This window comes from Macaca thibetana, chromosome 10 (genome assembly GCF_024542745.1).
Source record: "Macaca thibetana thibetana isolate TM-01 chromosome 10, ASM2454274v1, whole genome shotgun sequence".
NCBI lineage: Eukaryota > Metazoa > Chordata > Mammalia > Primates > Cercopithecidae > Macaca > Macaca thibetana.
This window is the reverse complement of record NC_065587.1, coordinates 27,206,753-27,233,313: the sequence shown is the minus strand read 5'-3', so window position 1 is coordinate 27,233,313 and position 26,561 is coordinate 27,206,753. Positions and strand designations below refer to the sequence as shown.

At 49.8% G+C, this 26,561-nt stretch overlaps 1 protein-coding gene across 2 annotated transcripts in view; it reads right to left on the bottom strand.

The window, feature by feature from the left end:
- SMARCB1 (SWI/SNF related, matrix associated, actin dependent regulator of chromatin, subfamily b, member 1) overlaps positions 1 to 26,561 on the bottom strand; it is a 41,444-nt gene that overhangs the window by 10,387 nt on the left and 4,496 nt on the right. The window contains exons 2-6 of one of the 2 annotated variants that reach the window (XM_050745942.1): positions 25,925 to 26,063; positions 24,135 to 24,264; positions 18,299 to 18,436; positions 15,955 to 16,082; positions 5,568 to 5,734 (exon numbers count right to left, since the gene is read on the bottom strand). In XM_050745942.1, coding sequence (XP_050601899.1) covers positions 5,568 to 5,734; positions 15,955 to 16,082; positions 18,299 to 18,436; positions 24,135 to 24,264; positions 25,925 to 26,063 — 702 coding nt within the window. The remainder of the gene's footprint in view (positions 1 to 5,567; positions 5,735 to 15,954; positions 16,083 to 18,298; positions 18,437 to 24,134; positions 24,265 to 25,924; positions 26,064 to 26,561) is intronic. The other variant, XM_050745943.1, reaches the window with a different exon arrangement.

The following is a 26,561-nucleotide window of genomic DNA, read 5'->3' as shown; positions in this document are numbered from 1 at the left end:
TCACTGCAAGCTCTGCCTCCCGGGTTCATGCCATTCTCCTGCCTCAGCCTCCCGAGTAGCTGGGAATACAGGTGCCTGCCAACACGCCCAGCTAATTTTTTTGTATTTTTAGTAGAGACGGGGTTTCACCGTGTTAGCCAGGATGGTCTCGATCTTCTGACCTCGTGATCTGCCCGTCTCGGCCTCCCAAAGTGCTGGGATTACAGGCGTGAGCCACCGCGCCCCGCCTGTCCTTAGGTTTTAAGTCAAGGATCAGGGTGGGCAGTTGCAGGAAGAACTCACCACTGCCTTGGAGCCCAGCCCTTCCGGGGACTTCTGCCCCCTTTTAGAGATGAGGGCACCCCAATCCCCAATCATGTTCATAAAGCCCTGTGCCTCAGAGCCCTGCACACCACCACCCACTTGCTAGCATGGTCTTCCCCTCACCTGGCAGGGCCAGCCTCTTCTTAGCATCCTGGTCTAAGCTAAAGTGCCAGCTCCTGAGAGCTCCCCTTCCCATCAGCCCCTTTCCACACCCTTCTCTCCATTTTCTCCCCCTTGGGAGACAGGATGTCACTCTGTCACTCAGGTTGGAGTGCAATGACATGATCATGACTCACTACAGCTTTGAACTGCTGGGCTCAAGGGACCCTCCTGCCTCAGCCTCCTGAGAAGCTGGGACTACGGACAGGCACTACCATGTCTGGCTAATTTGTTTTGTAGAGCCAAGGTCTCTACAAGGCCCAGGCAATATATCAAGTGTTTTGGGCAGAGAAGAGACCCTATGGTTGAGCCCTCTGCTCCCCCAGGCTTCCCTGCTGCCTCTCTGTGTTGGCCCAGGCTGGCCTCAAAAGATCCTCCCCCAACAGTCTCCTGAGTAGCTGGGACTATACATGCAGGCCACCATGCTGGCACCTCTCCTATTTTCTTCACAGCACTTAGGACTGTCTGAAACAATCTGAATCATTTGCCTCCAGGAATCCTAGCATAGGCAGGGTGTATTTGTTCTGGGAATGAAGGAATCCGCACGCAGAGGGAGGAAGCCAAGGGGCAGAGCTGCACCATCCTGTACATGGCATGCAGCCAGGCAATGGGGGCTGCAGTCAGGCCCCCATGTCCTTTGCTATCTCCACATATGCCTATGCCTGATGATGACCGGAACAGGAGGTACTAGCCCTTCCCAACTGGAATCTAATGCCAAGCAAACCATGTGGGTGCTGGGTCCGAAAAGAGCATGCAGCAGCAGACAGCCCAGGGAACCACCCAACAGGACTCCCTAGGACCGTGGGCACATGGCTCCCACCCAGCAAGCCCTCCCTGCCCTGGGCTCATGGATGGAGCTGCCTGTCCCCTGCCATTCAGTCACTAACACATTCATTTATTCCAAAGTCTAGACTGTGTGTCTACCAAGGAGAGGCACAAGAGAGACAAACATTCCAAAGGCTGCTCTGAGAAAGGTGAGGTGGTGCATGTCTGTCGTCTCAGTTACTCGGGAGGCTGAGGTGGGAAGATCACTGGAGCTCAGGTGTTCGAGTCCAGCCTGGACAACACAATGAGACTCTGTGTCAAAAACAAACAAACAAACAACAACAACAAAAAAAGCCATGCTGGTGGGGGCACTGACAGACACAAAGTAGGTGAAGTGAGCATGTGGTGTGCCAGACGGCACGGGAGTGCCAGGGAGGAAAGGGAGGGAGGGGCAGAAAGTCCGGGCTGGCCTCAGAAGTCAGGAGGCCAGGAAGGCTTCTAGGAGAGAGGCCTTTAGGAAGAAGTGAATGTACCCCAGGAGCAGGAATGTGGCTCCCTGGGGTAGAACAGTCCCAGGTGGGGAACACAGTGATGTAAAAGCCTGGGGAGCCAAGGTCTGGCACCCGGGTCGGCCCAGTGAGGGGAAAAGGGAGGAGATGAGGGTGGCGAGGGACTGGAGCAGAGGGCAGTTAGGGCCCTGAGGCCTTTGGAAGCGTTTGGCTTCCACAGAGGGATGTGGGAAGCTTCTGCGGTATTTTGGGCAGAAAAGAGATACGGGCTGAGTTGCCATGCTGAGACCTCTACTGGAAGGCAGGGAAGGAGGGAGGGAGCCATCTGGCAGTGGCCTTGGTGGGGTAGTGAGGAGCGCTGGACTCCAGGTGGACTCACAGAGCCAAGGCAGGGCAAGGACTCCCAAGCAGGTGCATAGCAGGGCCAGGTCCCTGCCCACCTCCCCCAGCCCTGACTCACATCTTACCCCATGCACTCTCCTGACAGGGCCTGGACAGTGCCACTGGGTCTGATGGCTCAAATTTCAGCAGCACCACGTCCCCAGCTTCCTCCCCTACCCGCCAACCCCTGCTGGAACTGGGCAAAGCCGACCTGGGCCAAGTGCCCTGACAAGGGCAGCCAGGCCTGGGCTTTGGTCCCAGCATTGCCAAGAATATCTGTAAGAGGCCGCTCCAACCTAAGGCACTCTTTCTGAGGAGACAGATGGTCCTCACGTGCCATGGCTCCAAAGATTCCTCTTTTCCTTCAGGCATGTTCCAGGATCAAGACAAAGAAGGATGTCCTTACAGAAACACCCAGCTCTGGCCAGGCATGGTGGTTCATGTCTGTAATCCCAGCAGTTTGGGAGGCCAAGGTGGAAGGGCTTCTTGAGCCCAGGAGTTCGAGACCAGCTTGGGCAACCCAGTGAGACTCCATTTTCTTTTCTTTTTTTTTTTTTTTTTTTTGAGACAGAGTCAGTGGGATGGGAAGAGCCTGTCGCCCAGGCTGGAGTGCAGTGGTGCAATCTTGGCTTACTGCAACCTCCACCTCCCGGGTTCAAGAAATTCTCATGCCTCAGCCTCCAGAGTAGCTGGGATTACAGGCGCGTGCCACCACACCCAGCTAATCTTTTGTATTTTTAGTAGAGACGGGGTTTCACCATGTTGGCCAGGCTGGTCTTGAACTCCTGAGCTCAGGCAATCTGCCCACCTCGGCTCTCCAAAGTCTTAGGATTACAGGTGTGAGCCACGATGCCCAGCCGAGACTCCATTTTCTACAGAAAATTTAAAAATTAGTCAGGCATGGTGGTACATGCTTACAGTTCCAAGTACTCAGGAGGCCAAGATGGGAGGATAATTTGAGCCCAGGAGGTCAAGGCTGCAGTGAGTCATGAAAAAAAAGGATGGAAGAAAGAAAGAAAGACCCAGCTCTTCTGAGTCCAAGTTATAGATGGGAAACCCTGGGTGTGACCTTCTATTCCTCTTAAGACAGGTCACTGTTTCCAGGGTCACGGTGCCCAGGAGGCCTCTGGCCTGAAAAACACAGTCTGTCCCACATAACACAGGCTTCCCCGGGCCAGCTGTGTCCACCCTGTGACATCCGGTCTGACCCAAAGGGCAGAGCAGGAAATCTGGCTGAGGGCGGTCTCTCAACCTGCCAGCTACCACCATCCTCCAGGTGGGAATCACAGGTAAGTCAGAGGGTCACTGGGGAAGCCTCTTCTGGTGGGGCAGGGGACAGTCCCAGGAGGATTACAGCTGCTGGGCAACTTTCTGTATGGCTCCTCCTCAGGCCCTGTCAGGATAACAACAACGAAAATGGGCTCAATTCTGAGAAAAACTAAGGGAAGCTGCCAGTCAGGCTTCATGAGGACCCTGTGTGTGACCAATCCCAGTCATCTGGAACCACACGGCTGGGTGGGTTAGCCCACATGGTCTCATCCTCAACATGTTTACAAGACAAAGAGGAACACAGAGTGGAGCCCTCAGGGCTGTCCTCCAGAGCCAGCAGAGCATACTCAGGACACAGGCCAGGTGCTTGCTGCCGCTCCCATCCTCACCCCACTTCTCTCCTACCATTGTCCCTTCTTTTCCTCCTAGCTGGCTATAATGTGAAACTGAAACAGGTTATGGGAAACAAATTTGTATTCTTCTCAAAAAGGTATTAACAAGTAAAGAGACTGAATCAATAACCCAAAACCTCCTGACAAAGAAAAGCCTTAGACCTGATTGCTTCATTGGTGAATTCTACCAAACATTGATTGATTGACTGAGTCAGAGTCTCACTCTGTCGGCCAGGCTGGAGTGTAGTGGCACCATCTCGGCTCACTGCAACCTCTGCCTCCCGGGCTCAAGCAATTCTCTTGCCTCAGCCTCCCGAGTAGCTGGGATTACAGGCGTGTGCCACCACAACCGGCTAATTTTTGGATTTTTAGTAGAGACGGGGTTTCACCATGTTGGTCAGGCTGGTCTCTAACTCCTGACCAGAAGAGGCCGAGGTGATCCACCCGCCTCGGCCTCCCAAAGTGCTGGAATTACAGACGAGAGCCACCGCACCCAGTCATCTACCAAACATTTAAATAGGAGCTAATACCAATCCTTCTCAAACTATTCTTTAACTCATTGCCCTGATACTTAAATCAGACAAAAAATACTACAAGAAAGAAAAACTACAGACCAACACCCTTTATGAATGTTGATGTAAAAATCCTCAAAAAAATACTGGCAAACCAGCCGGGCACGGTGGCTCACGCCTGTAATCCTTTGGGAGGCCGAGGCGGGCAGATCACTTGTGGTCAGAAGTTCGAGACCAGCCTGGTCAATATGGTGAGACCCTGTCTCTACTAAAAATACAAAATTTAGCCAGGCATGGTGGCATGTGCCTGTAGTTCCAGCTCTTCCTCGAGAGGCTTAATTAAGCAGGAGAATTGCTTGAACCCAGGAGGTGGAAGTTGCGGTGAGCCAAGATCATGCCACTGCACTCCAGCCTGGGTAACAGAGCGAGACTGTCTTAAAAAAAGAAAAGAAAAGGAAAACTAACAAGTGTCAGTGAGGATGTGGAGAAATTGGAACCCTTGTGCTGGTAGGAATATAAAAGGGTGCAGCCACTGAGAAAGGCAGTGTAGCGGTTCCTCAAAAAACTAAACACCGTACGATCCAGGAATTCCATTTCTAGGTATACACCCAAAAGAAATGAAAGCTTTCATGTTTTTCTAAAATGGAAGCCAAAGGCACAGCATCAAATCAAACCAAACCACTGACCTTTTTAGAGTCATCACATGTGCCAGTTTCACCTACTTCTTATATCTTCCTATTTTCAAAGCTCCCCTCACCCTCAAGGCATAGTCTGGCAGTGGTGCCTCAGCACAGCAAGGACTATGCTATAGGCTCTGCAGGGTGCAGGCCTGCGTCCGATTGCCAGCCCCACCACTTCTCAGCTGACCAAACTTCCACAGGTGATCTCAGCTCTCCATGTACCTACCTCTTCACCTGTAATATGGCCACTAAGGCAGCATCTTATTGGGTTACTAGGTCGCCCTGAAGCGCTCAGCCTGGCCCAGCCAATCAGCTGCCTTCACCTTCTTTAGACCTCCCAGCTTTGCTCAGAGCCTGGCAGTGCCTCAGAGGCACCCGCTGAATGTGTCCAGAATGTAACACTTTACTATGAGAACTCAGCCTATGTCCTTCCTGGGGGATTGCAGGGATCTAAGCCAGGTGCTATGACTTTCCAGATGACATGGAACCCAAAAATGGGCTTCTGCTGAGGGAGGCCTTGTTGTACCCTCAGTGCTCTATGATGACACCCACCCTGAGGGCCAGGAAGGCTCCAGTGCTGGGTGAGAAGTCACCCACCTTGATGATGACGCGCTGGTCTGACTGGTCCTCCAGGATGCTGTCCGTGGGGTAGGACTCAATCTGCTGTCTGATGGCGGAGGCGATAGCTGGCACAAACGTCAGTGGGTTCAAATCCAGATCGTCACAGAGGATCTCTGAAAACATCTCAGGTGTCATCAACTTCTCTGAAATCAGGAGAGGGAAGGGATGCCAACAAATTGTACCATGCTTGGGCATGGACCGGCCTCCCTCACCCCTTCCTCTTCGAAGTCAAACATCTCAGGATGCAGAAGAGGAAAACCAGGGCACTGAGGGTGGCCTTCCTGGAAACTGGGAGTGGAAGGAGGAAGCACATGACTAGCTGGCCCCCAGCCCTCATGCTGCACAGACCTCCTGCTCCATACCCTGGGGATGGTCATGGCCATAAACACTCCCCCCATTCTGCTCATAGCTGGGTGGGCGCATGAGATTATCCTAACTAATGAGATGCTCCAGGCAAGGCCAGCAAAGGCACATCGAAGCTTGCGTGCCACCTCTCTACTCCCCTCTGTGCTGAACTGGTGGCAGACGTGATGGCACAGAGGCTGGCCCAATACCAGGCCTCATGTGAGCAAAACACACTGTGCCAAGCCATAGCAATTTCCAGGCCTGTGATTGCAGTAGCAGCAGCAGGGCCTCAACAAGGTCACAAGTGTGGAGGTCCCTACAGATCCCGGATCGTGGAAAAGTAATTGTATCAGATGGGAGCTCACAGGGACCATCTGTGGCCAGCCAGACCTTAGCAATGTCCCCTCAGTCAACGTTCTCTCCCTGCTCCGCCCAGATCTTACTGACAAGACGCCTTGCAGGGATAAGCTGAAAAGCCAGGAAAAATTCCCTCAGAGCAGACAGCAGGATTCCATCAAGAAGCAGGTCTGCCACAACCCCATTATTTCCTCCCTGCCCTAAAGACACACTGGGGACTAGCATCCTAACAGCCCGCGGGGCAGCAACAGCAGGAACCTCAGGTGCACTGGGTAAACACCCAGTGAATACACTGCCCAGGGCATTTTAACATTAAACTTTTTATTTTTAAGTAATTGCAGATGCAAGAAACAACACAGAGAAATTCCATGCACACTGTGCCCAGTTTTCTCCAAAAAAGTCAAGATATAGGACTGTATCTGTATCCAGTGATTCATCCAGGTTGTCATTTCCTTTTACTGCCAAGTGACGTTCTGTGGTATGAAGGGGCCACATTTTATTCACTCACTGAAGGCTGTCTAGGTCATTTCCAGTTTCTGGCTATTACAAATAAAGCTGCTATGAACATCCATGCGTAGGCTATTGTGTAAACATGTCTTCATTTCTCCAGGATAAATGCTCAGGTACACTGGTTGCGTGTTTAGTTTTTAACAGAAACTGCCAAACTGTTTTCCAGGGCAGTTTTCCAGCCACTTGACATTCCCACCAGCAGCTTATGAGTGACCCAGTTCCTCCACATCCTCACCAGCATCTGATGCTGTCACCACTTTTTATAGATGTGAAAAAATAGTGTAGTTTTAATCGGCATTTCCCTAAGGCTAAAAATGTGGAAAAGCTTTTCAAGGTATATTTGCCACCTGTATAACTTCTTTAATGTCTTTTGCCCTTTTTTTTTTTTTTTTTTGAGATGGAGTTGCGCTCTTATTGCCCAGGCTGGAGTGCAGTGGTGTGATCTTGGCTCAGAGCAACCTCAGCCTCCCGGGTTTGAATGATTCTCCTGCCTCAGCCTCCCGAGTAGCTGGAATTACAGGTATGCACCACCACGCCGAGCTAATTTTGTATTTTTAGTAGAGATGAGGTTTCTCCATGTTGGTCAAACTGGTCTCAAACTCCTGACCTCAGGTGATCCGCCCGCCTTGGCCTCCCAAAGTGCTGGGATTATAGGCGTGAGCACCACCCATGGCCTTTGTTTTGTTGCTTTGTGGGGACAGAGTTTTGCTCTTATTGCCCAGGTTGGAGTGCAGTGGTGTGATCTTGGCTCACGGCAACCTCCACCTACCAGGTTCAAGCGATTCTCCTGCCTCAGCCTCCCAAGTAGTTAGGATTACAGGCGTGCGCCACCACGCCCAGCTAATTGTGTATTTTTAGTAGAGACAGTTTCTTCTCTATGTTGGTCAGGCTGGTCTCGAACTCACGACCTCAGGTGATCCGCCCGCCTTGGCCTCCCAAAGTGCTAGGATTACAGGCATAAGCCACTGCACCTAGCCTATTTGCCTATAATTGTCTAATTGCTACAGCGCCATTTTGTTGAATGAGCTGTCTTCCTCCATTGAATTACATTTGCATCTTTATAAAAATCAGGAGGGCACGTTTGTGTGGGTCTGTTCCATCACGGTATGTCACTCACCAACACCACACAGTCTTGATTATCACAGCTATATAGTAAGCCTTGAGATTGGGTAGAATGATTACTCCCATTTTACTCTTTTTCAAAATTGCTATAATCCCAGCACTTTGGGAGGCCGAGACGGGTGGATTGCCTGAGTTCAGGAGTTCGAGACCAGCCTGGCCAACATGGTGAAACCCTGTCTCTACTAAAAACACAAAAATTAGCCGGGTATGGTGGTGGGTGCCTGTAATCCCACCTATTCGGGAGGCTGAGGCAGGAGAATCGCTTGAAACCGGAAGGCGGATGTTACAGTGAGCTGAGATCACGCCACTGCACCTCAGCCTGGGCAAAAGAGCAAAACTCCGTCTCAAAAAAAAAAAAAAAAAATTGCTTTATCTATTATCTATTTTAGTTTCTTTGCCTTTCCATATAAATCTTAGAACAATCTTGTCTATATCTACAAAAAAAAGTCTTGCTGAGATTTTTCATAGAAATTGCATTAAATTTGTATATCAATTTGGGGAAAACTGACATCATCTAGAGTCTTTTAATCCATGAATATGATATGTCTACTTATTTAGGTCTTCTTTAATTACTTTTATCAGTGTCTTATAGTTTTTGGTATGTAAGTCCTGTACATGTTTTATTAGATTAATACCGAAGTATTCCTTTTTTTATTGAGTGATGATACATGGTAATGTATTTTTAATTTGTGTCTAGGTACTCATTAATAGTATATAGAAATAAAATGGATTTCTGTATGTTTACCTTGTATCCCTTGCATCTTGTGACCTTGGGAACTGTTATTAGTTCTCCAAGTTTTCTGTAGAGCCCTTGGGATTTTCCATAAGGACAATCATGTCATCTGCAAATAGGATTTTATTTCTTCCTTTCCCATCTACATGTCTTTTATTTCCTTTTCTCGGCTTATTGGATTAGCTAGAACTTCCACTATGTTGAATAAGAATAGTGACAGCAGACATATTTCGCTTGTTCCTGATCTCTGGCAGAAAGCATGCAACCTTTCACTATTAAATGTTAGCGACAGAAGGCCGGGCGCGGTGGCTCACCCCTGTAATCCCAGCACTTTGGGAGGGCGAGGCGGGTGGATCACGTGGTCAGGAGATCGAGACCATCCTGGCTAACATGGTGAAATACAAAAAGTTTTAGCTACTAAAAATACAAAAAGTTAGCCGGGCGAGGTGGCGGACACCTGTAGTCCCAGCTACTAGGGAGGCTGAGGCAGGAGAAAGGCGTGAACCCAGGAGGCGGAGCTTGCAGTGAGCTGAGATCATGCCACTGCACTCCAGCCTGGGTGACAGAGCGATACTCTGTCTCAAAAAAAAAAAAAAAAAAAATAGCGACAGGATTTTTGTACTAAATAGATGCTTTTATTAAATGGAGGAAGTTTCCTGCTATTACTTTTCTGAGCATTTTTATCATCAGGTGTTGAGTTCTACAAAATGCTTTTTCTGTATCAACTGATCTGATCCTGTGATTTTTCTTCATTAGTGTGTTAATACGGTGGATTACATTGATTGAGCTTCAAGTATTGACCCAGCCTTCCATCCTTGCAATAAATCCCACTTGGTCACAGTATATAATTATTTCTATATATTGCTGAATCCTATTTCCCAATATTTTGATAAGGAATTTGCATCTATAGTCATAAAGGATATTGGTTTGTATTTTTCTTTTTTTGGTACTGTCTTTAGGTTTGAGGAAGTACGCTCTCGTCTTCCATTTTCTGGAAGAGATTGTGTAGAATTTGTGTTAATTCATTTTTCAATATTTGATAGATAGAATTCTCCAGTGAAATCATATGGGCCCAGAGATTTTTTTGGGGGGAGAATTTTTTTCCTTTTTAAAAATAATGTTTTATATTTTAAAATTTAATTAGAGATGGGATCCTGCTAGCCCAGGCTGGTCTTAAACTCCTGGCCTCAAGGAATCCTCCCACCTCAGCCTCCCAAAGAGCTGGGATTACAGGTAAGAGCCACTGTGCCTGGCCATTTTTGGGGATTTTAAAATTACAAATTCTGTTTTCTTAATAGTTACAGGGCAACTCAAATTATCTATTTGATATTGGATGAGTTGTGCTAATTTGTGTTTTGCAAGGAATTCATCCATTTTGTGTAAGTTGTCAAACTTATAGAATTGTTTGCAGTATTGATATCTGCAGGGTCTGTGGTGACATCCCATTTCATTCCTGATATTGGTAAGTTACATTCTTTTTGTCAGCCTTGCTAGAGGCAAAGATTAAGAAAACATCAGTTTTATTAATCTTTCAAAGACCCAGCTAGGTGTCATTAATTTTCTCTATTGTTTGATTTCTGTTTTCAATGTCATTGATTTCTGCTCTTCAAATGTCCCTCCTTCTGCTTAGTTTGGTTTTGTTTCTCTTTCTCTTGGTTCTTGAGATGACAGCTTAGATTATCAATTTGAGGAAAGCTTTTCCTGTCTTCTAATGTACGCACTGGTGCTACAGATAATCTGCATTGTTGTATTTAGCTTTATCCCACAAATTTTGATACGCTGCATTTTCATTTAGGTCCGTGTATTTTTTTTTTTTTTTTTTTGAGACAGAGTCTTGCTCATCGCCCAGGCTGGAGTGCAGTGGCGTGATCTCTGCTCACTGCAACCTCCGCCTCCCAGGTTCAAGTGATTCTCCTGCCTCAGCCTCCCGAGTAGCTGGGATTGCAGGCACACACCACCACGCCCAGCTAATTGTTTTTGTATTTTTTGTAGAGACGGGGTTTCACCATGTTGGTCAGGCTGGCCTCCAACTCCTGACCTCGTGATCCGCCTGCCTCAGCCTCCAAAGTGCTGGGAATACAGGCGTCAGCTGCTGCACCCAGCACTTAGTTTTCTTTCATCTAAGAATGTGTTGACTAAGAATGTCCAATATCGCTCATTCCTGAACAATATTGTCACTGGGTACAGGATTCTAGATTAATAGTTCTTTTCTTTCAGTACTTGAAAAATATCATGCCACTTCCTCTAGCCTCCAGTTTCACATGAGAAATCTACCATCATTTGGCTGGGCGCAGTGGCTCATGCCTGTAATCCCAGCACTTTGGGAACCCGAGGTGGGCGGATCACGAGGTCAGGAGATCAAGACCATCTGGCTAACAAGGTGAAACCCCATCTCTACTAAAAAATACAAAAAAAAATCAGCCAGGCGTGGTGGCAGGCGCCTGTAGTCCCAGCTACTCGAAAGGCTGAGACAGGAGAATGGCGTGAACCCGGAAGGCGGAGCTTGTGGTGAGCCAAGATAGCGCCACTGCACTCCAGCCTGGGCAACACAGTGAGACTTCGTCTCAAAAAAAAAAAAAAAAAAAAAAAGAAATCTACCATTATTCTTACGGTCTTTTCCCTACAGGTAAGTTGTCCTTTTCTCTGATTGCTCTCAAGATTTTTTTCTTTGTGTTGAGTTTCCAGAAGTTTAATTATGATGTGTCTTTGCATGGATTGCTTTGGGTTAATCATAATGGGCTTCACTTGGCTTCTTGAATCTATCATTTGATTTTTTTTTTAACTTAAAAAAAATGTTTTTGAGTCAGGGTCTCACTCCGTTGCCCAGGCTGGAGTGCAGTGGCTCAATCACGGCTCACTGAAGCCACAACCTCCTGGGCTCAAGCAATCCTCCCACCTCAGCCTCCCAAGTAGCTGAGATCACAGGCATGTGCCACCACATCTGGGGAATTTTTGTAGAAATGGGATTTCAACATGTCACCCAGGCTGGTCTTGAACTCCCGGGCAAAGTGATCTGCCCGCCTCAGTCTCAGGTGTGAGCAACTGTGCTCAGCCTCATTTAATTTTTTAGAGTCCAAAACAAGCATATGGATATAAATCCCTAAAAACTTGCCTTCTAGGCCGGGCGCGGTGGCTCACGCCTGTAATCCCAGCACTTTGGGAGGCCGAGGCGGGTGGATCATGAGGTCAGGAGATCAAGACCACAGTGAAACCCCGTCTCTACTAAAAATACAAAAAAATTAGCTGGGCGTGGTGGTGGGCGCCTGTAGTCCCAGCTACTCGGGAGGCTGAGGCAGGAGAGTGGCGTGAACCTGGGAGGCAGAGTTGCAGTGAGCCGAGATCGCGCCACTGCACTCCAGCCTGGGCAACAGAGCGAGACTCCGTCTCAAAAAAAAAAACCAAAACCAAACAAACAAAAAAAACAAAAAAACTTGCCTTCTATAGCCAAGTGTAGACACTCAGGACCCTAATCACTCCTTTGCCTGTGTGCCAAGACAGATTCCAAACCTCTTCCTGAGGTGATTCCCTTGTTCCCCTTCTGGGTGAAGATGGCATCTATGTCTGCATGTGTTCTGGTTAGGCAGCTCATCTTTTCTGGAGGATTTTAATGCTTCCCTTCTTCAGCAGACTGTTAAGGCAGGTGACACCATACTTCACCAGTGATTCAGAGAAGCCCTACTTCAAGTCCTTTTCAGAGAAGATAACCTCAAACGCATCACAACACCTACCAGAAACCTGAGAAAACCCTGATTCCTTTTTTTGTTTTTTTTTTTTTGAGACAGAGTCTCACTCTGTCGCTCGGGCTGAAGTGCAACGCCATGATCTCAGCTAACTGCAACCTCTGCCTCCGGGGTTCTAGCGATTCTTGTGCCTCAGCCTCCCAACTTGCTGGGACCACAGGCATGCACCACCACACTAGACTAATTTTTATATTTTTAGTACAAATGGGGTTTCGCCATCATGGCCAGGCTGGTCTCAAACTCCTGGCCTCAAGTGATCCTCCCACCTCACCCTCCCAAAGTGCTGGGATTACAGGTGTGAGCCACCACGCCTGGCCAATCCTGATTCTGAAGGTGGCCTGAAGAACATACACTTCATTCATGCTACTCCGGTAATGCTACTTTACATATTTAATCCCTCTGTGATAAAGACTCTCATGCCCACCTTTAAGATGATGTGAAATTTCAAAGCAAATCAGTAACAATTTTGGCACGGCCTTCTAACCACCAGTTAAGAATCACAGCTCTTCCAAACGCCAAATACCACCCAGAGCTGAGGAAGAGTTCACAGAACAACACTATTTTGGTTCTCCACCAGTTAAGACTGTGTTCTAAATTACTTTCAGTGGACATCGTATTTTACATGAGGACTCTTAGGAGGAACAGCCCAGTGAAACTCACTGTGGAGTTCATGGATGATCCTGGTCTTCCTTACTATACCGTGCCCTCTTCCTGAGGGCTGCAGGAAACCTCAGATTCCAGGACCACGTGTGATTCTACTTCTTCAGAGCCACAGGCTGCTGCTAACATTGACCACACTGAGTGTGCAAATGATCCTCACGTCTCACTCTGCCTGGTTCTAAAAAGGCCCAGAGCCACGCCCAATTCCCAGCAATGTTCACCAAACAAAATCTGAGTGCAAGCTCCCTCTTCAACTTGAACATTTCTTCTTTATCCAGTTTTTCCTAACCACTCCATTTGCATTTGCTTTAGTCATTTGGGCCCAGTGTACTTATGGTAAGCTTCCTTACATGCTTTTTGGAACAGGGTGGGGGTATAAACAAACTGGAACTTTCTATGTGTTGCCCAAAGAAACGTAACGAGACAGAGCATGGACTGATCCAATGTGAACAACTAAATTCCTATGCTGGGCTAGATGATATGTTAAGAGAAACAGCAGCCGGGCACAGTGGCTCACACCTGTAATCCCAGCACTCTGGGAGGCTGAGGCGGGCAGATCACCTGAGGTCAGGAGTTCAAGACCATTTTGACCAACATGGTGAAACCCCATCTCTACTAAAAATACAAAATTAGCCAGGCATGGTGGCACATGCCTGTAATCCCAGCTAGCTACTCGGGAGGCTGAGGCAGGAGAATCACTTGAACCTGGGAGGTGGAGGTTGTGGTGAGCTGAGATCGTGCCACTGCACTCCAGCCTGGGCAATAAGAGCGAAACTCCATCTCAAAAGAAAACGGCAATGAAAAACAAGGCCCCTGACCTTAAAGGGTTGAAATGGAGAGGGAGAGACAAGAATTAACAAATAACTCTGATGCGGGCCAGCAGAGATAAGCAGGCAGCTTGGCAGAGATAACAGGCATTGTGCAGCGCTGGTGGCCTGGTGCCCATGGGCTGTCCTGTCCCTGTTCTGGGGCATGACCAGTGAACTGTACCTGTCCCCATCTACACTCAATACAACCTCCTGGAGTCTCTTGCCAGTGTCCTCCCTCACCCATGTCTCCTCTCCCTGGCGTCCCCGCTCACCAGCTAACCTGTGGGACCTAGGGGACAGGCACCCGGCAGATGGCTCTCAGGCATTCTTCTCAGGGCTAAGCAGAAGCCTTTGGACTCAGGCCTGGCACTAGTGTGAGCAAGTGGTAGTCCTAGCACTCAGGCCTAGCATGCCGAGTGCCTGGGGATGACCAAAGGAAGCAGCCTAATCCTTCCAGAAAGCTCAAGGCAGCCACAACCACTCATACTCTCCTCCCTTAGGAAATCCCTTCGGAGAGAAAAATGTTGCAACTATGTTATCTGCCGTGCAGACGTCTACAGCAGAGGGTGTTTTAGCAAACAAAGGTACCTCGACCCAGTAGAAAATGCTGCACTGTTTGAAGATTAAAGAAATCAGAAAGAGGCTGGGTACAGTGGCTGACGCCTGTAATCCCAGCAGTGTGGGAGGCCATGGCAGGCGGATCACCTCAGGTCAGTTCAAGACCAGCCTGGCTAACACGGTGAAACGCCATCTCTACTAAAAATACAAAAATTAGCCAGGCATGGTGGCGGGTGCCTATAGTTCCAGCTACTCAGGAGGCTGAGGCAGGAGAATCGCTTGAACTTAGGAGGTAGAGGTTGCAGTGAGCTGAGATTGTGCCACTGCACTCCAGCCTGGGTGACAGAGTGAGACTCCATCTCCCCCCACAAAAAAAGAGAAACCAGAAAGATACTTAGGACAAGTGAAGAAAAATAAAACAAGACTTGCTCTATAGTGACAACTGTCTTAAATATGTTTGCATGTGGAATTGACAGAGAGAAAAGGTAAAACTGAAAATATTATTCGGGTGGTGAGATTCTGATGATTTTAAACATTCACCCATTTAAAAATAACGCTCGGCACAGTGGAACATGCCTGTATTCCTAGCTATTTGGCAGGCTGTGGCAGGAGGATTGCTTGAGCCCAGCAGTTCAAGATTACAGCGAGATATGAGAGTATCACTGCACTCCAGCCTGGGCAACAGAGTGAGACTCTGTCTCTTAAAAAAAAACAAAATAAAATAGGTAAAATAAAATAAAGATGATATTCACTGCATTTTGTCTTAATATAAAGAGTATGTTCATTATAAAAATTCAGCAGGATACAGACACTAAGTTAAAAAACAAAAAACAAAAAAACCTGGTATTCAACAAGATCTAAAAAAACAGTAATAATAAAATAAAATAACAAAAATACATTCTAACAGACTTAGAAAAAAATAGGAAAATAAATGCATGCATGATCCTCCCTCCCAGATGGGATAAGCAGTCTAGACACTTGGGATGCATACCCTTCTAACCTTTCTGTCTACATCTGCACAAAGACTGAGTTCTGTTCAGGCTTTGGAAGCCCAGGAAGAGCCAGAAGAGATGGCACCTGACCCAGGACTTACAGAGTGAGGATATCTAAAGAGATGACCAGTTAGGGGAGGAGAGAGGCACGGGGCACACATGCAGCCTCACACAGCAGAAACAGGGTGGTGGACAGGACCCAAGGCAGGTGTGTGCAGGGCTCGGGGGCTGAACTAGGTCTAAGTGGCATTGTCATCATCATCCATGCTATGCACACCAGCCACCTCCCATGCCAGGCCCCTTGGGCCCCCCAACCTCAGTATGGGGAAAGGAGTCCGAAGTTCACATGCCCAACCCACAGTGAACAGCAACAGAACCAGGGCTGAACCCAGAGCCCACACCCTCCAAAACTATGCCCCGATGTCCCGCATGTCAGGTCCAGAATCTGCCTGACAGGCAGCTGGTAGGAAAGGGGACTGTTGCCACGTAACACACAGGGGCTGGGGCCAGGCCCAGCCAAGCCCGACTGCCTCGTACCATTCATGTTCCAGGTGAAGGCGTCTCGCAGTTTCTGCCCATCGATCTCCATGTCCAGCCGGATGGGGACCAGCACCTCGGGCTGAGATGCGTTCTCGTGGATCACAGCTGGGTCGTGGTCATCAAAGCTGAAAGTGAAATGGAAGCAACAGTCAGTGAGGGTGCCAGGGCCCTAGGCATGCAAATTTTCAGCCTCCCTCTCTGCACAGCAGGCCTCTGCAAACCCATCTGGGGAACATGGTCACTTATCAGCTAACAGCTGAGGCAGCAGGGGTCCCAGGGCCATGGTCTAATGGGGACAGGTGGGTCCATAAATGACAAGCACCAGTCTGTCTGCAATAGGATCGACCTGGGCAGTGCTGGAACAAAACCCAGATGTCCTGTGAAGGGATATTTAAGCCTGAAATTTGGCAGGACTTTCACAGAAGGCTGTAGGCAAGCAGAATAGCATTTCTAGAAGAGGATATATTCCAGTAAGGCCAAAGCAGGTGAATAGAGGAACTGCTGAGGATGCACAAACAGACCACAGAGCACAGATTCCATGGGGGGCAGTGGTCAGGGATGCTGCAAAGCTAGCGGGTGTCGAAGCACCCACAGTTCTCCTCTCAGGCTACGCAAACTGGCCACTGCCCTGAGGGAGTCCCAGGAGGATTCCAAGCAATGGAGTTGAGTATTTTGGGAAGATAAAGAGGGAAGAGTTGGGCAGGCAGGTTGGTGAGATGGAGCTGGAGGACAGAGGACACCTAAGGGCGTCTGGGAGCATGGAGAGGGCTGAGAAGGGCCCCAGCGATCTTGGGAGGCAGATGGAAGAGAGAGAGAAACGAGCTGAGTGCCAGGCATGAATGCGCTGGGAAACAGACAGGGAAAGGGGTAGGGGTGCTGGAGGAAAGGGGTGGCCACTCTAAGGGAGAAGGGGACAGTCAACTAGGGATGGGAAGAGGAGATGGAGGGAAGGAAGAGAGAAGGAAAAGGAGGAGGGGGAAGGATGGGAAGGAGAAATGATGGAAGGAAAGAAAGAAGAAAGGAAAGAGGGGAGGAAGGAGAACGGGCTAAACCTCAGCAGAGGCAATTGCTGGGCAGAAGCTCTGGGAGGTCTGACAGCAGTGAGGGCGATCTCAGGTCTGAGGCAGAGTGAGTGGGGCAGAGTGTGGCAGTGGCAGCACCAGGCCAGGTTGGGCCTGGCACCCCAGTGAGAACTCCTGCTTCTGCTCCGAGGGTGATGGGGAGCCTGGAGGATTTTGCGTGGAGAGGTGACACGATATGCCTGGAGCAGAGGACACACCAGCTGCAGAGCTGAGAAGGCAACAGGGAGGGGAGGCAGGGGCTGCTAGAGACCCCAGGGAGAGCAGTGGGGGGCTGGCCAAGGCAGTCCCGGGTGGGACCCTGGAGAGACTGGACTTGCTGTGTGAGGAAAAGGCAGGCCTTGGGAAAGAAAGCTACAGCCTGAGCAAGGAGACGGCTGGATCTCCATGCGCCGAGATGGAGAAGTCTTCAGGCAGCATGAGGCTGAGGGGGTGAGGGCAGCTGAGGAAGTCTGGACCACAGAGGTAAAAAACAGACCCCGAAGACATCTACAGCCTAATCCCCAAAACCTATGACTGTCACCTCATATGGCCAAAAAAGGAGACTTTACAGATGCGATTAAGTGAAAGATCCTGAGAGGTTAAGCAGAAGGGCCCTAAATTACATCACCAAGTGTCCTTCTAAGAGAGAGACAGGGAGATTTCACGCAGAGAAGGCCACATGACCACAGAGGCCGAGACTGAAGTGAGGCAGCCACAAGCCCAGGAATGTGGCAGCCCCCAAAGCTGGAAGCAGCAAGAACCGAATCGCCCCGAGGGCCTCTGGAGGGAGCACGGCCCTGTCTACACATGCATCTGGTCTAGTGAAACCAAATCTGGGCTCCTGGGTCCCCGAACTGTGAGGGAAGAACTGTGCACTGCTCGCAGCCACCAGTTTGTGGTGGTTTATTCCAGCAGCCTCTGGGAAGTGGTGGCGCAGTGGGAGTCACGTGGATGGCATGTGAACCATCAGACTGGCTATGACCCACTCGTGTGAAACTGAGGGCAGAGAAAGGGCACAAGGACCGCGCCCCGAGTGACTCCACTTGAGGGGCCAGAGAGGTGAGGAGGACACGGCAAGGTGACAGCAGACAGAGCCAAAGAGGCTACAGACAATGTCCTGGAGGTCAGGGAAACACAGCAGTTCAAAGAGGAGGAGGTACTGTAGCATTGTGGGGAGCACAAGGTCAAAGCAGTGTTTTTCTGGGGAGGAGGGGACTGAAATGTGCTGGAGAACTAAGGGAGAATCAGCGCGGAGGGTGAGCGCAGCGACACATCCGCACCAAAGGGGGAAGGTTCTCTTCTTGTCCCGGCCCATGCGGTTCCTGTTGATGGTCGTGGAGCATGGCACGGCATCGAGGTGGTGGGAGCTGTTGGGCAGGGTGGGTACCCACTGGCTGTTCCTCTTGGCCTTCTGTTCCCTGGGGAGATACAAGAAAAGCCCCCCAGTCAGTCTAGGAGCCTGATCCTGCCCACCAGGAATCAATTCATGCTCAGGGGATGCCCACTGTACCTCTGTCAGGCTCGAGGCTCCCGTGGGAGTTGTCTGTGCACCTGATTTTGCAGAAGCCTGCTCCCCAGGCTGTCATCAGATGCTAGAGGCACCTGGGCAAGGGCAAGGTATGGAGGGGCACCAGACACAGCCCAGCACGCAGGTCAGTTGCTAACCCACGGCCATGGTGTACTGCACTATGAGCCAGGCATGGCTCCACAGAAGCACTTCCTGGAGATGCGGGAAGTGGTACAAGGGGGAGGCTTGTACAACGGGTGGACAATAGAGCAGAGCCTTAGACACCAAGTCAGGGTTCACTGTGGGGAAGGGCACAGGCAGCAGCAGGGAGGAGAGACTGAGGGGCAGTCCAGGGAGGGGGCCCCCAGGGAGGGGACTGATCACAGGTCTCACATGCTTCGTGAGAAGATGACTTTACTCAGCAGATGGCTGGGAGTCCCCAGGGTTTTGAAGGAAGAGACGTGATCAGACTGTCATTTTAGACATACTAGCCATCCTGAGATGGACTAGGCAAGGCCTCTGGCCTCCGAGCTTCCAGAGCAGTAGAAGTCAGAAGATGGGTTGGTAAATACCTTCCAGAGGTGACATCCAAAGTAATTTAAATAATCTATGTCCCATGAAGAGTTTGATCTTCTCTCCCAAATTCCAGGTTACTTTTACCAAAAGCGCCAGGCGCAGCAGCTCATGCCTGTAACTCTGGCACTTTGGGAGGTCAAGGTGGGCAGACCACCTGAGGTCAAGAGTTCGAAACCAGGCCAGGCGCGGTGGCTCATGCCTGTAATCCCAGCACTTTGGGAGGCCAAGGCGGGTGGATCACCTGAGGTCAGGAGATCGAGACCAGCCTGGCCAACATGGTGAAACCCTGTCTCTACTAAAATTACTAAAATTAGCCAGGTGTGGTAGCAGGCACCTGTAATCTCAGCTACTCAGGAGGCTGAGGCAGGAGAATCACTTGAACCTGGGAGGCAGAAGTTGCAGTGAGCCGAGATCACGCCACTGCAGTCCAGCCTGGGCAACAAGAGCGAAACTCTGTCTCAAAAAAAAAAAAAAGGTGAGTTCAAAACCAGCGTGGCCAACATGGTGAAACCTCAACCCTACCCAAAATACAAAAATTAGCCAGGCATGGTGGCACACGTCTATAATTCAGCTACTCAGGAGGCTGAAGCATAAGAATCACTTGAACCCAGGAGGCGGAGGTTGCAGTGAGCCGAGATCAGCCACTGCACTCCAGCCTGGGTGAGATGGCAACACCCTATCTTGAATTAAAAAAAAAAAAAAAAATATATATATATATATATATATACACACACACACACACCAAAAGCTATTTTAAACAAAGGCAAAGGCTCCAGGGCTGGGTGAGACAGATGAGAGCATTTGGGTGCCTGCTGTACTCTGTGCGTTCCCATTTTCCCTGGCAAGGCTGTGAGCAGGAGCAGGCAGTGACTGCGTCACTTCCCTGTGTAACCCCAACACCTGCGCAACCACTTCCGCAATAACTATTCAACAGTTCAGAGCAAGTCATGACAAAGGTTTCTTTCTTTTTTCTTTTTTTTTTTGAGACGGAGTCACGCTCTGTCACCCAGGCTGGAGCGCAGTGGCGCCATCTCGGTCACTGCAAGGTCTGCCTCTCAGGTTCATGCCATTCTCCTGCCTCAGCCTCCTGAGTAGCTGGGACTACAGGCGCCCGCCACCTCGCCCGGCTAATTTTTTTTGTATTTTTAGTAGAGACGGGGTTTCACCATGTTAGCCAGGATGGTCTCGATCTCCTGACCTCGTGATCCGCCCGCCTCGGTCTCCCAAAGTGCTGGGATTACAGGCATGAGCCACTGCGCCCGGCCGACAAACATTTGACAGTGCCCTCTAAGGAGGGACCCGGGAAGACAGCACAAAGGTCCTTCTCCTTTCCAGAGGGTGGGGGGACAGAAGCAATATCCAAGACCTGCCTGGACTCTGGGCCCTTCAACTCTTTTCCCTTCTAAAGCAGGGGTCACTTACACGTCTGATGCTGAGACTAGGACTACCCCTTGATTGCTGGTAGGGGTAGGGAGGATTTTGTAGTACCCATTTTGGGGAACATGAAATCCGCTTGGGCAGGGACTAAGAGAGGGGACAGCAAGACAGGGGTCCCCTCTACAGCCTATCTGGGTCATGGTTCCTAATCCTGGCCGCTCAGACTCAGAGTGCAATTTTATTTTTATTTTTTTTAATAGAGATGGGGGTCTCACTATGTTGCCCAGTCTGGTCTCAAACTCCTGGGCTCAAGCAATCCTCCCACCTTGGCCTCCCAAAGTGCCGAGAGTACAGGTGTCAGCCACCACACCCGACCCCAGAATGCAAAATTTTAAGTAGCACATTCCTGAGCCCCACCCAGGTGAAGTGACTTCCCACCTCTGAGGAAGGGCCCAAGAAGATGGGTTCTTTGCAGCTTCCATGGATGATTCCCAGGCAGCTGAGCCTGTATTTGGAAACCACAGATCTTGACCACCTCCTCCTTTCTGAATGGATATGTTAGAGCCTGGGCTGAGCCCCTGCCCCCTCATCCTGCCCTATCTCAGTAGCAAGTTCTCATTTCCAGGTCTAGCTACCAACCCAAGTGGATAATGCAAGTGTCACCAGACACAGTGAATGTGACTAACATGCTCAGCCATACACAGAATCTGCAAATCTAAGTTATGAAAGTCAATCTTCCAGCCAGGTGTGGTGGCTCACACCTGTAATCCCAGCACTTTGGGAGGCCGAGGTGGACAGATCACCTGAGGTCAGGAGTTTGAGACCAGCCTGGCCAACATGGTGAAAGCCCTTCTCTACTAAAACTATGAAAATTTAGCTGGGTGTGGTGCCAGGTGCCTGTAATCCCAGCTACTAGGAAGGCTGAGGAAGGAGAATAACTTGAACCCAGGAGGCGGAGGTTGCAGTGAGCTGAGATCCCGCCACTTCACTCCAGCCTGGGTGACAGAGCGAAACTCCATCTCAAAAACAAAACAAAAACAAAAAAACACCCTTCCTTCTATTGCAATCCCAGGATCCGTGAGAGAGGGCACCCAGCCTCTGCTCAAATTGTCCAATGACAGGATGGGTAGGGTGCCCGTCCCCCTATTGGGCTGACTGAGTAATGTGGAGTCAGCCAAAGCTATTTCCTTCAAACCTCTGCCAACCCCCACCCCTAAAGACTTGACCTCCAGGGCAATGGAATTCCACTCCTGCAGCTGTTCCTCACGTCATGATCACCAAGAAAGTGTTTTATCGCCCCATAAAAGATTCCCAGCTGACGTGTGCAGAATTAAAGTGCCATCCATATGCACACAATTTCCTTCTGCAACTTCCCTGGGAAGGCCAAGCCATCCTTATGTTCTTACCACATCCCTTGGGGGAAAAAGAATCTGCAAAGCACACGCCTGTAACACTGGCCAGCCTGGAGACGTGCCACCTTTCTTTGGGGGGAATCATAAAAAAGATTTTCCATAACCACATCACTCTGAACAATAATCCTTTTTCTTCCTTAATGCTCCTTGGGCTTTGTGCAGAGAAATGCATACTTTTTCGAGAGCTGAATGCACAAGGTAGATGGGTACAATCTTATATTCTGCACGTCTCACCCACAGGACCCCTGTCTCGGGTCACTGCAGAATCTACTTAATTACACCACGTATGGGTCACACCTTTGTCTATTCAAGTAGCTGACCCGTCAGTAACCTAGGCTTTCCTTGAGGCTGGGTACTTAAACAACTCCATATTCTCCAGTATTATTCACAATGCTACAAAGAATCTCTGTACATATAGTGGGTTTATTGATTCATTTTGTTCTTTGAAAATATTTTTTTGGGACAAATTCCTAGGGGTGGTATTAGTGGGCCAGAGAACAAAAAAGTTTGATGTCAGGATGCTTTACAAAAAGAGCACTCCTGGCTGGGCACGGTGGCTCACACCTGTAATCCCAGCACCTCCAGCACACATGAGCGCAGCTCCATCACACCTTCCCCAATTCCTTACATTCCCAGTTTTTTGTTTTATGCTTGGAATTTATTTATTTATTTATTTATTTATTTATTTATTTATTTTATTTATGAGACGGAGTCTCACTCTGTCGCCCAGGCTGGAGTGCAGTGGCACAATCTTGACTCACTGCAAGCTCCGCCTCCCAGGTTCACGCCATTCTCCTGCCTCAGCCTCCCGAGTAGCTGGGACTATAGGCGCCCGCCACCTCACCCGGCTAGTTTTTTGTATTTGTTAGTAGAGACAGGGTTTCACCGTGTTAGCCAGGATGGTCTCGATCTCCTGACCTCGTGATCCGCCCGTCTCGGCCTCCCAAAGTGCTGGGATTACAGGCGTGAGCCACCGCGCCTGGCCTAAATACTCTTCTAAAGGTTCTAAGTTTTGTTTTGTTTTGTTTTGTTTGAGATGGAGTTTCCCTCTTGTTGCCCAGGCTGGAGTGCAATGGTGCGATCTTGGCTCACTGCAATCTCCACCTCTCGGGTTCAAGCAATTCTCCTGCCTCAGGCTCCTGAGTAGCTTAGATTACAGGCATGCGCCACCACACATGGCTAATTCTGTATTTTTAGTAGACACAGGGTTTCTCCATGTTGGTCAGGCTGGTCTCGAACTCCCGACCTCAGGTGATCTGCCCGCCTCGGTCTACCAAAGTGCTGGGATTATAGGCGTGAACCACCACACCCAACCAGGTTCTAAGTTTTTATACATTCAAATCTATTGTTGTTTCTTTTGTGAGTTTATGTGAGTCACTAATTTTTCTGACAAATTGGTCCCACTTATTTGTTTTTTAAGAGATGAGGTCTTGCTGTGTTGCCCCAGGCTGGTCTTGAACTCCTGGCCTCAAGCAATGCCTCGGCCTCCCAAAGTGCTGGGATTACAAGCGTAAGCCACTGTGCCTCAGAGAGTCCCGCTTTCCAAGCATTCATAACTGTTCCCTGGAATCCAGGACTTGGCTTACGTTTCTTACAAATTCCAATGATACAGAAGAAACTTAGAAACCTGGCTAAGAAAATGTATAAAAACAGAGGGAACGGTTAAAAAGTGTTTCAATCCAAAAATTAGGACCAGGCATGGTGGCTCACACCTGTAATCCTAGCACTTTGGGAGGCTGAGGCGGGCGGATCACCTGAGGTCGGGTTCGAGAACAGCCTGACCAACATGGAGAGACCCCCATCTCTACCAAAAATACAAAATTAGCTGGGCATGGTGGCGTATGCCTATAATCCCAGCTACTCAGGAGGCTGAGGCAGGAGAATCGCTTCAACCCGGGAGGTGGGGGTTGCAGTGAGCTGAGATCATGCCACTGCACTCCAGCCTGGACAACAAGAGTGAAACTCCATCTCAAAAAAAAAAATTAGCCAGGTGTGGTGGCAGGTACCTGTAATCCCAGCTACTCGGGAGGCTGAAGCAGGAGAATCATTTGAACCTGGGAGGCAGAGGTTGCAGTGAGCCGAGATCGTGCCACTGCACTCCAGCCTGGGCAACAAGAACAAGACTCCATCTCAAAAAAAAAAAAAAAAAAGGTGTTTCAATTTAACTTCAACCCAACCAGTTCTTGAGTCTGAGAAAAGACCCCACAGATGTCCCCAGAGATGCCTTGGCCAGGAACGCATTACCTGAGGTAGGTGGGGGGCTCTGTGCTGATGGACACAGCCTTGTACTTCTCATCGTTGCCATCCAGAATCTCTTCCACTTCCGAGGCTTTTAACAGGGTCACACTGGTGGCTAGAGTTGTGTATCCGTGATCTGTAACAGACAGACATCACTGGGTCACTCTGCTGGTGGCGGTGGCACACAGCAGCCAGCCAAGTGGATGCAGCACATCAAGGTCCTCGCATGCGGGAGGTGGGAAAAGCAAGGTGTCAAACTCACTACTACCGAATGCTGGCCTCTTCCAAAAGGGCAATCTGGACTGAGTGCTTTACTTACAAGTCCTGCTGGGTAGAGCCTCCAAAGGGACTGATTTAGACTAATCTGCCCCAGGAGCACTGGCTCAGGGGCAGAGGGTAGTGCTCAGGGCAGCACTAGCAACTACAATACAGCACGACCAGCGACCAGCGGGGACACCTTGGTCCTCACTCAGGAAAAGAAAGGCCCCAGAGTAACACCCCAGTGGGAAGAGGTCTGACACCACCACAATCCACAACACGATGCGAGGTGGGGAGATGGAATGAGAGATGAAGAATGCTTTTCTTTTAAAACAAGAGCCCAGAGAGTTGGAAAGAGCTGCTTCACACCAAACCCGAATTTCTATCCCCGAGCCGGTCCAGATGGGCTGCCTGGAAAGCAGGACAGATTCTAGGCAGCTCGACCCCTCGCTCTTCCGGGGAACCTCCGTCAAGAGCTACCTGTCTGTGGGCCCAGTCTGGCTTCTCCTGGAGAAATCAATCGCTTATGGGGAAGGTATCTCCCAAGACTTAGCCCAGGGACTTGCGGAGGGGGAAGCAAAGCTGGGGACTCACTGTGTTAGCGACTGATGCTCTGCTGGGGGAGGAGGGGGAACAAAAAGGAAACTGTTTTAAGCAAGTGAATAGAAATGTCATAGCAGCGGATCAAAAAGAAGCTCCGGCTCCTGCATTAAAAGAACCACTACTTTCCTGCAGTGGACAAAACCACAGCAGCACCTACAGACACAAACAAACAGCGCAGACTACGAAGCATCGCGCACGTGCTCACAGACACACCCAGGCCCAGGGCAGCTCTCTACAAGGCGCCATTGCCACGTGGGAAGCAGTTTCGCCACCTGCCAAAGGACATGCTGTGACCATACCCAAATGTCTCCATGGGAGTGTTTCCTGCAGAGCCCCCAGAGTGTCTGAAGAGCACCCTTTCACCCTGCACAGAGCTGCCGTGACCCAAAGCCCACTAGTTTCACTAGTGTTGGGCGGCTCAACTAGCAAGCCCCAGGCACACGCAGGCCACCAGGAGCAGGGACATGCACATGAGCGCTAGCACACTGGCTGCCAGGATGAAGTGCTATGGGATGGATGTGCTCTGGGAAGCAAGCGGTGAAAGCCCCAGAGGGGAGTGGGAGCTGGGACCACCACCCGCCACTTGGGCTGCATGGAAGATGATTATGGCGACACACCCACGGCAGATGGCAGAGCATCACAGCATTCCTAAAACGTTTTGAGACCAACATGTCTTCACAGCACCTGCTAGTGTCCCGGCCCCGGCCCGCTCACGTACCCACTGGCCCTGCTGGAATACCTGACAGTGGACCACCAATGGCTCCCTGGAGCCGCTTCCTCGCCTGGAGTGCTCACAGGGCGGCCCACCCCTGGGATGCTCCCTGCCCGACTAAGGCCAAGGCTGCAGTGAAGACACTCTGGAGTGAAAACGTTTTATCTTCATGACATAAGCGAGTGGTTTTGAAACAGGTTTACAAACCCTCGTGAAGACGCACCCTTAGTGTTAGGTTTTGTTTTTTTACCATGTGACGATGCAACTATTTTCTTCCTCTCTTCCACAGTGGCTAGTCGCCTCCAGAGTGAGGGGTATCTCTTGTACAGAGAACCTCGGAACATACGGAGGTAGTTTCCCACCTATGAGTAAAGCAAGAAGGCTCATTATGAGGGTCGCAGCACCACAGGGAAGGGGAGGGTCCTGGTACAGACTGCATCAAGCAACAGACAAACAGGCCTCGAGGTGGCCCCCAGGCGCCAAGCTTTCCGCAGCATTAAAACACATTCTGCTGATACGAAGGGTTCACCAGCAGTGCACATCTGGCCTGCATGTGTGCATCCTGACAACAGAACCAAGTTCCGAAACGCCTAGGCAGATGCCTGAGTGGGAGGCCCCCAGAGCTTAGCAAGCAACTTGTGGTGATTTTGATTTTGGACTAAGGATCTCTGGCACTTTCCAGAAATGCAAGGCCTCCTTGACCTTCTTTTATCTTAAGGACAAGACTTTGATATTTTTACGATGCAATAAACACCAAAAAGGTCTTTTAATTTTAGACAGATGCCAGATAATTTCCCCCATGGCCTGTGCTGCTTTGTTTAGTAACAAAACCCCAACCAGGGATACCAAAGGAATTTTCC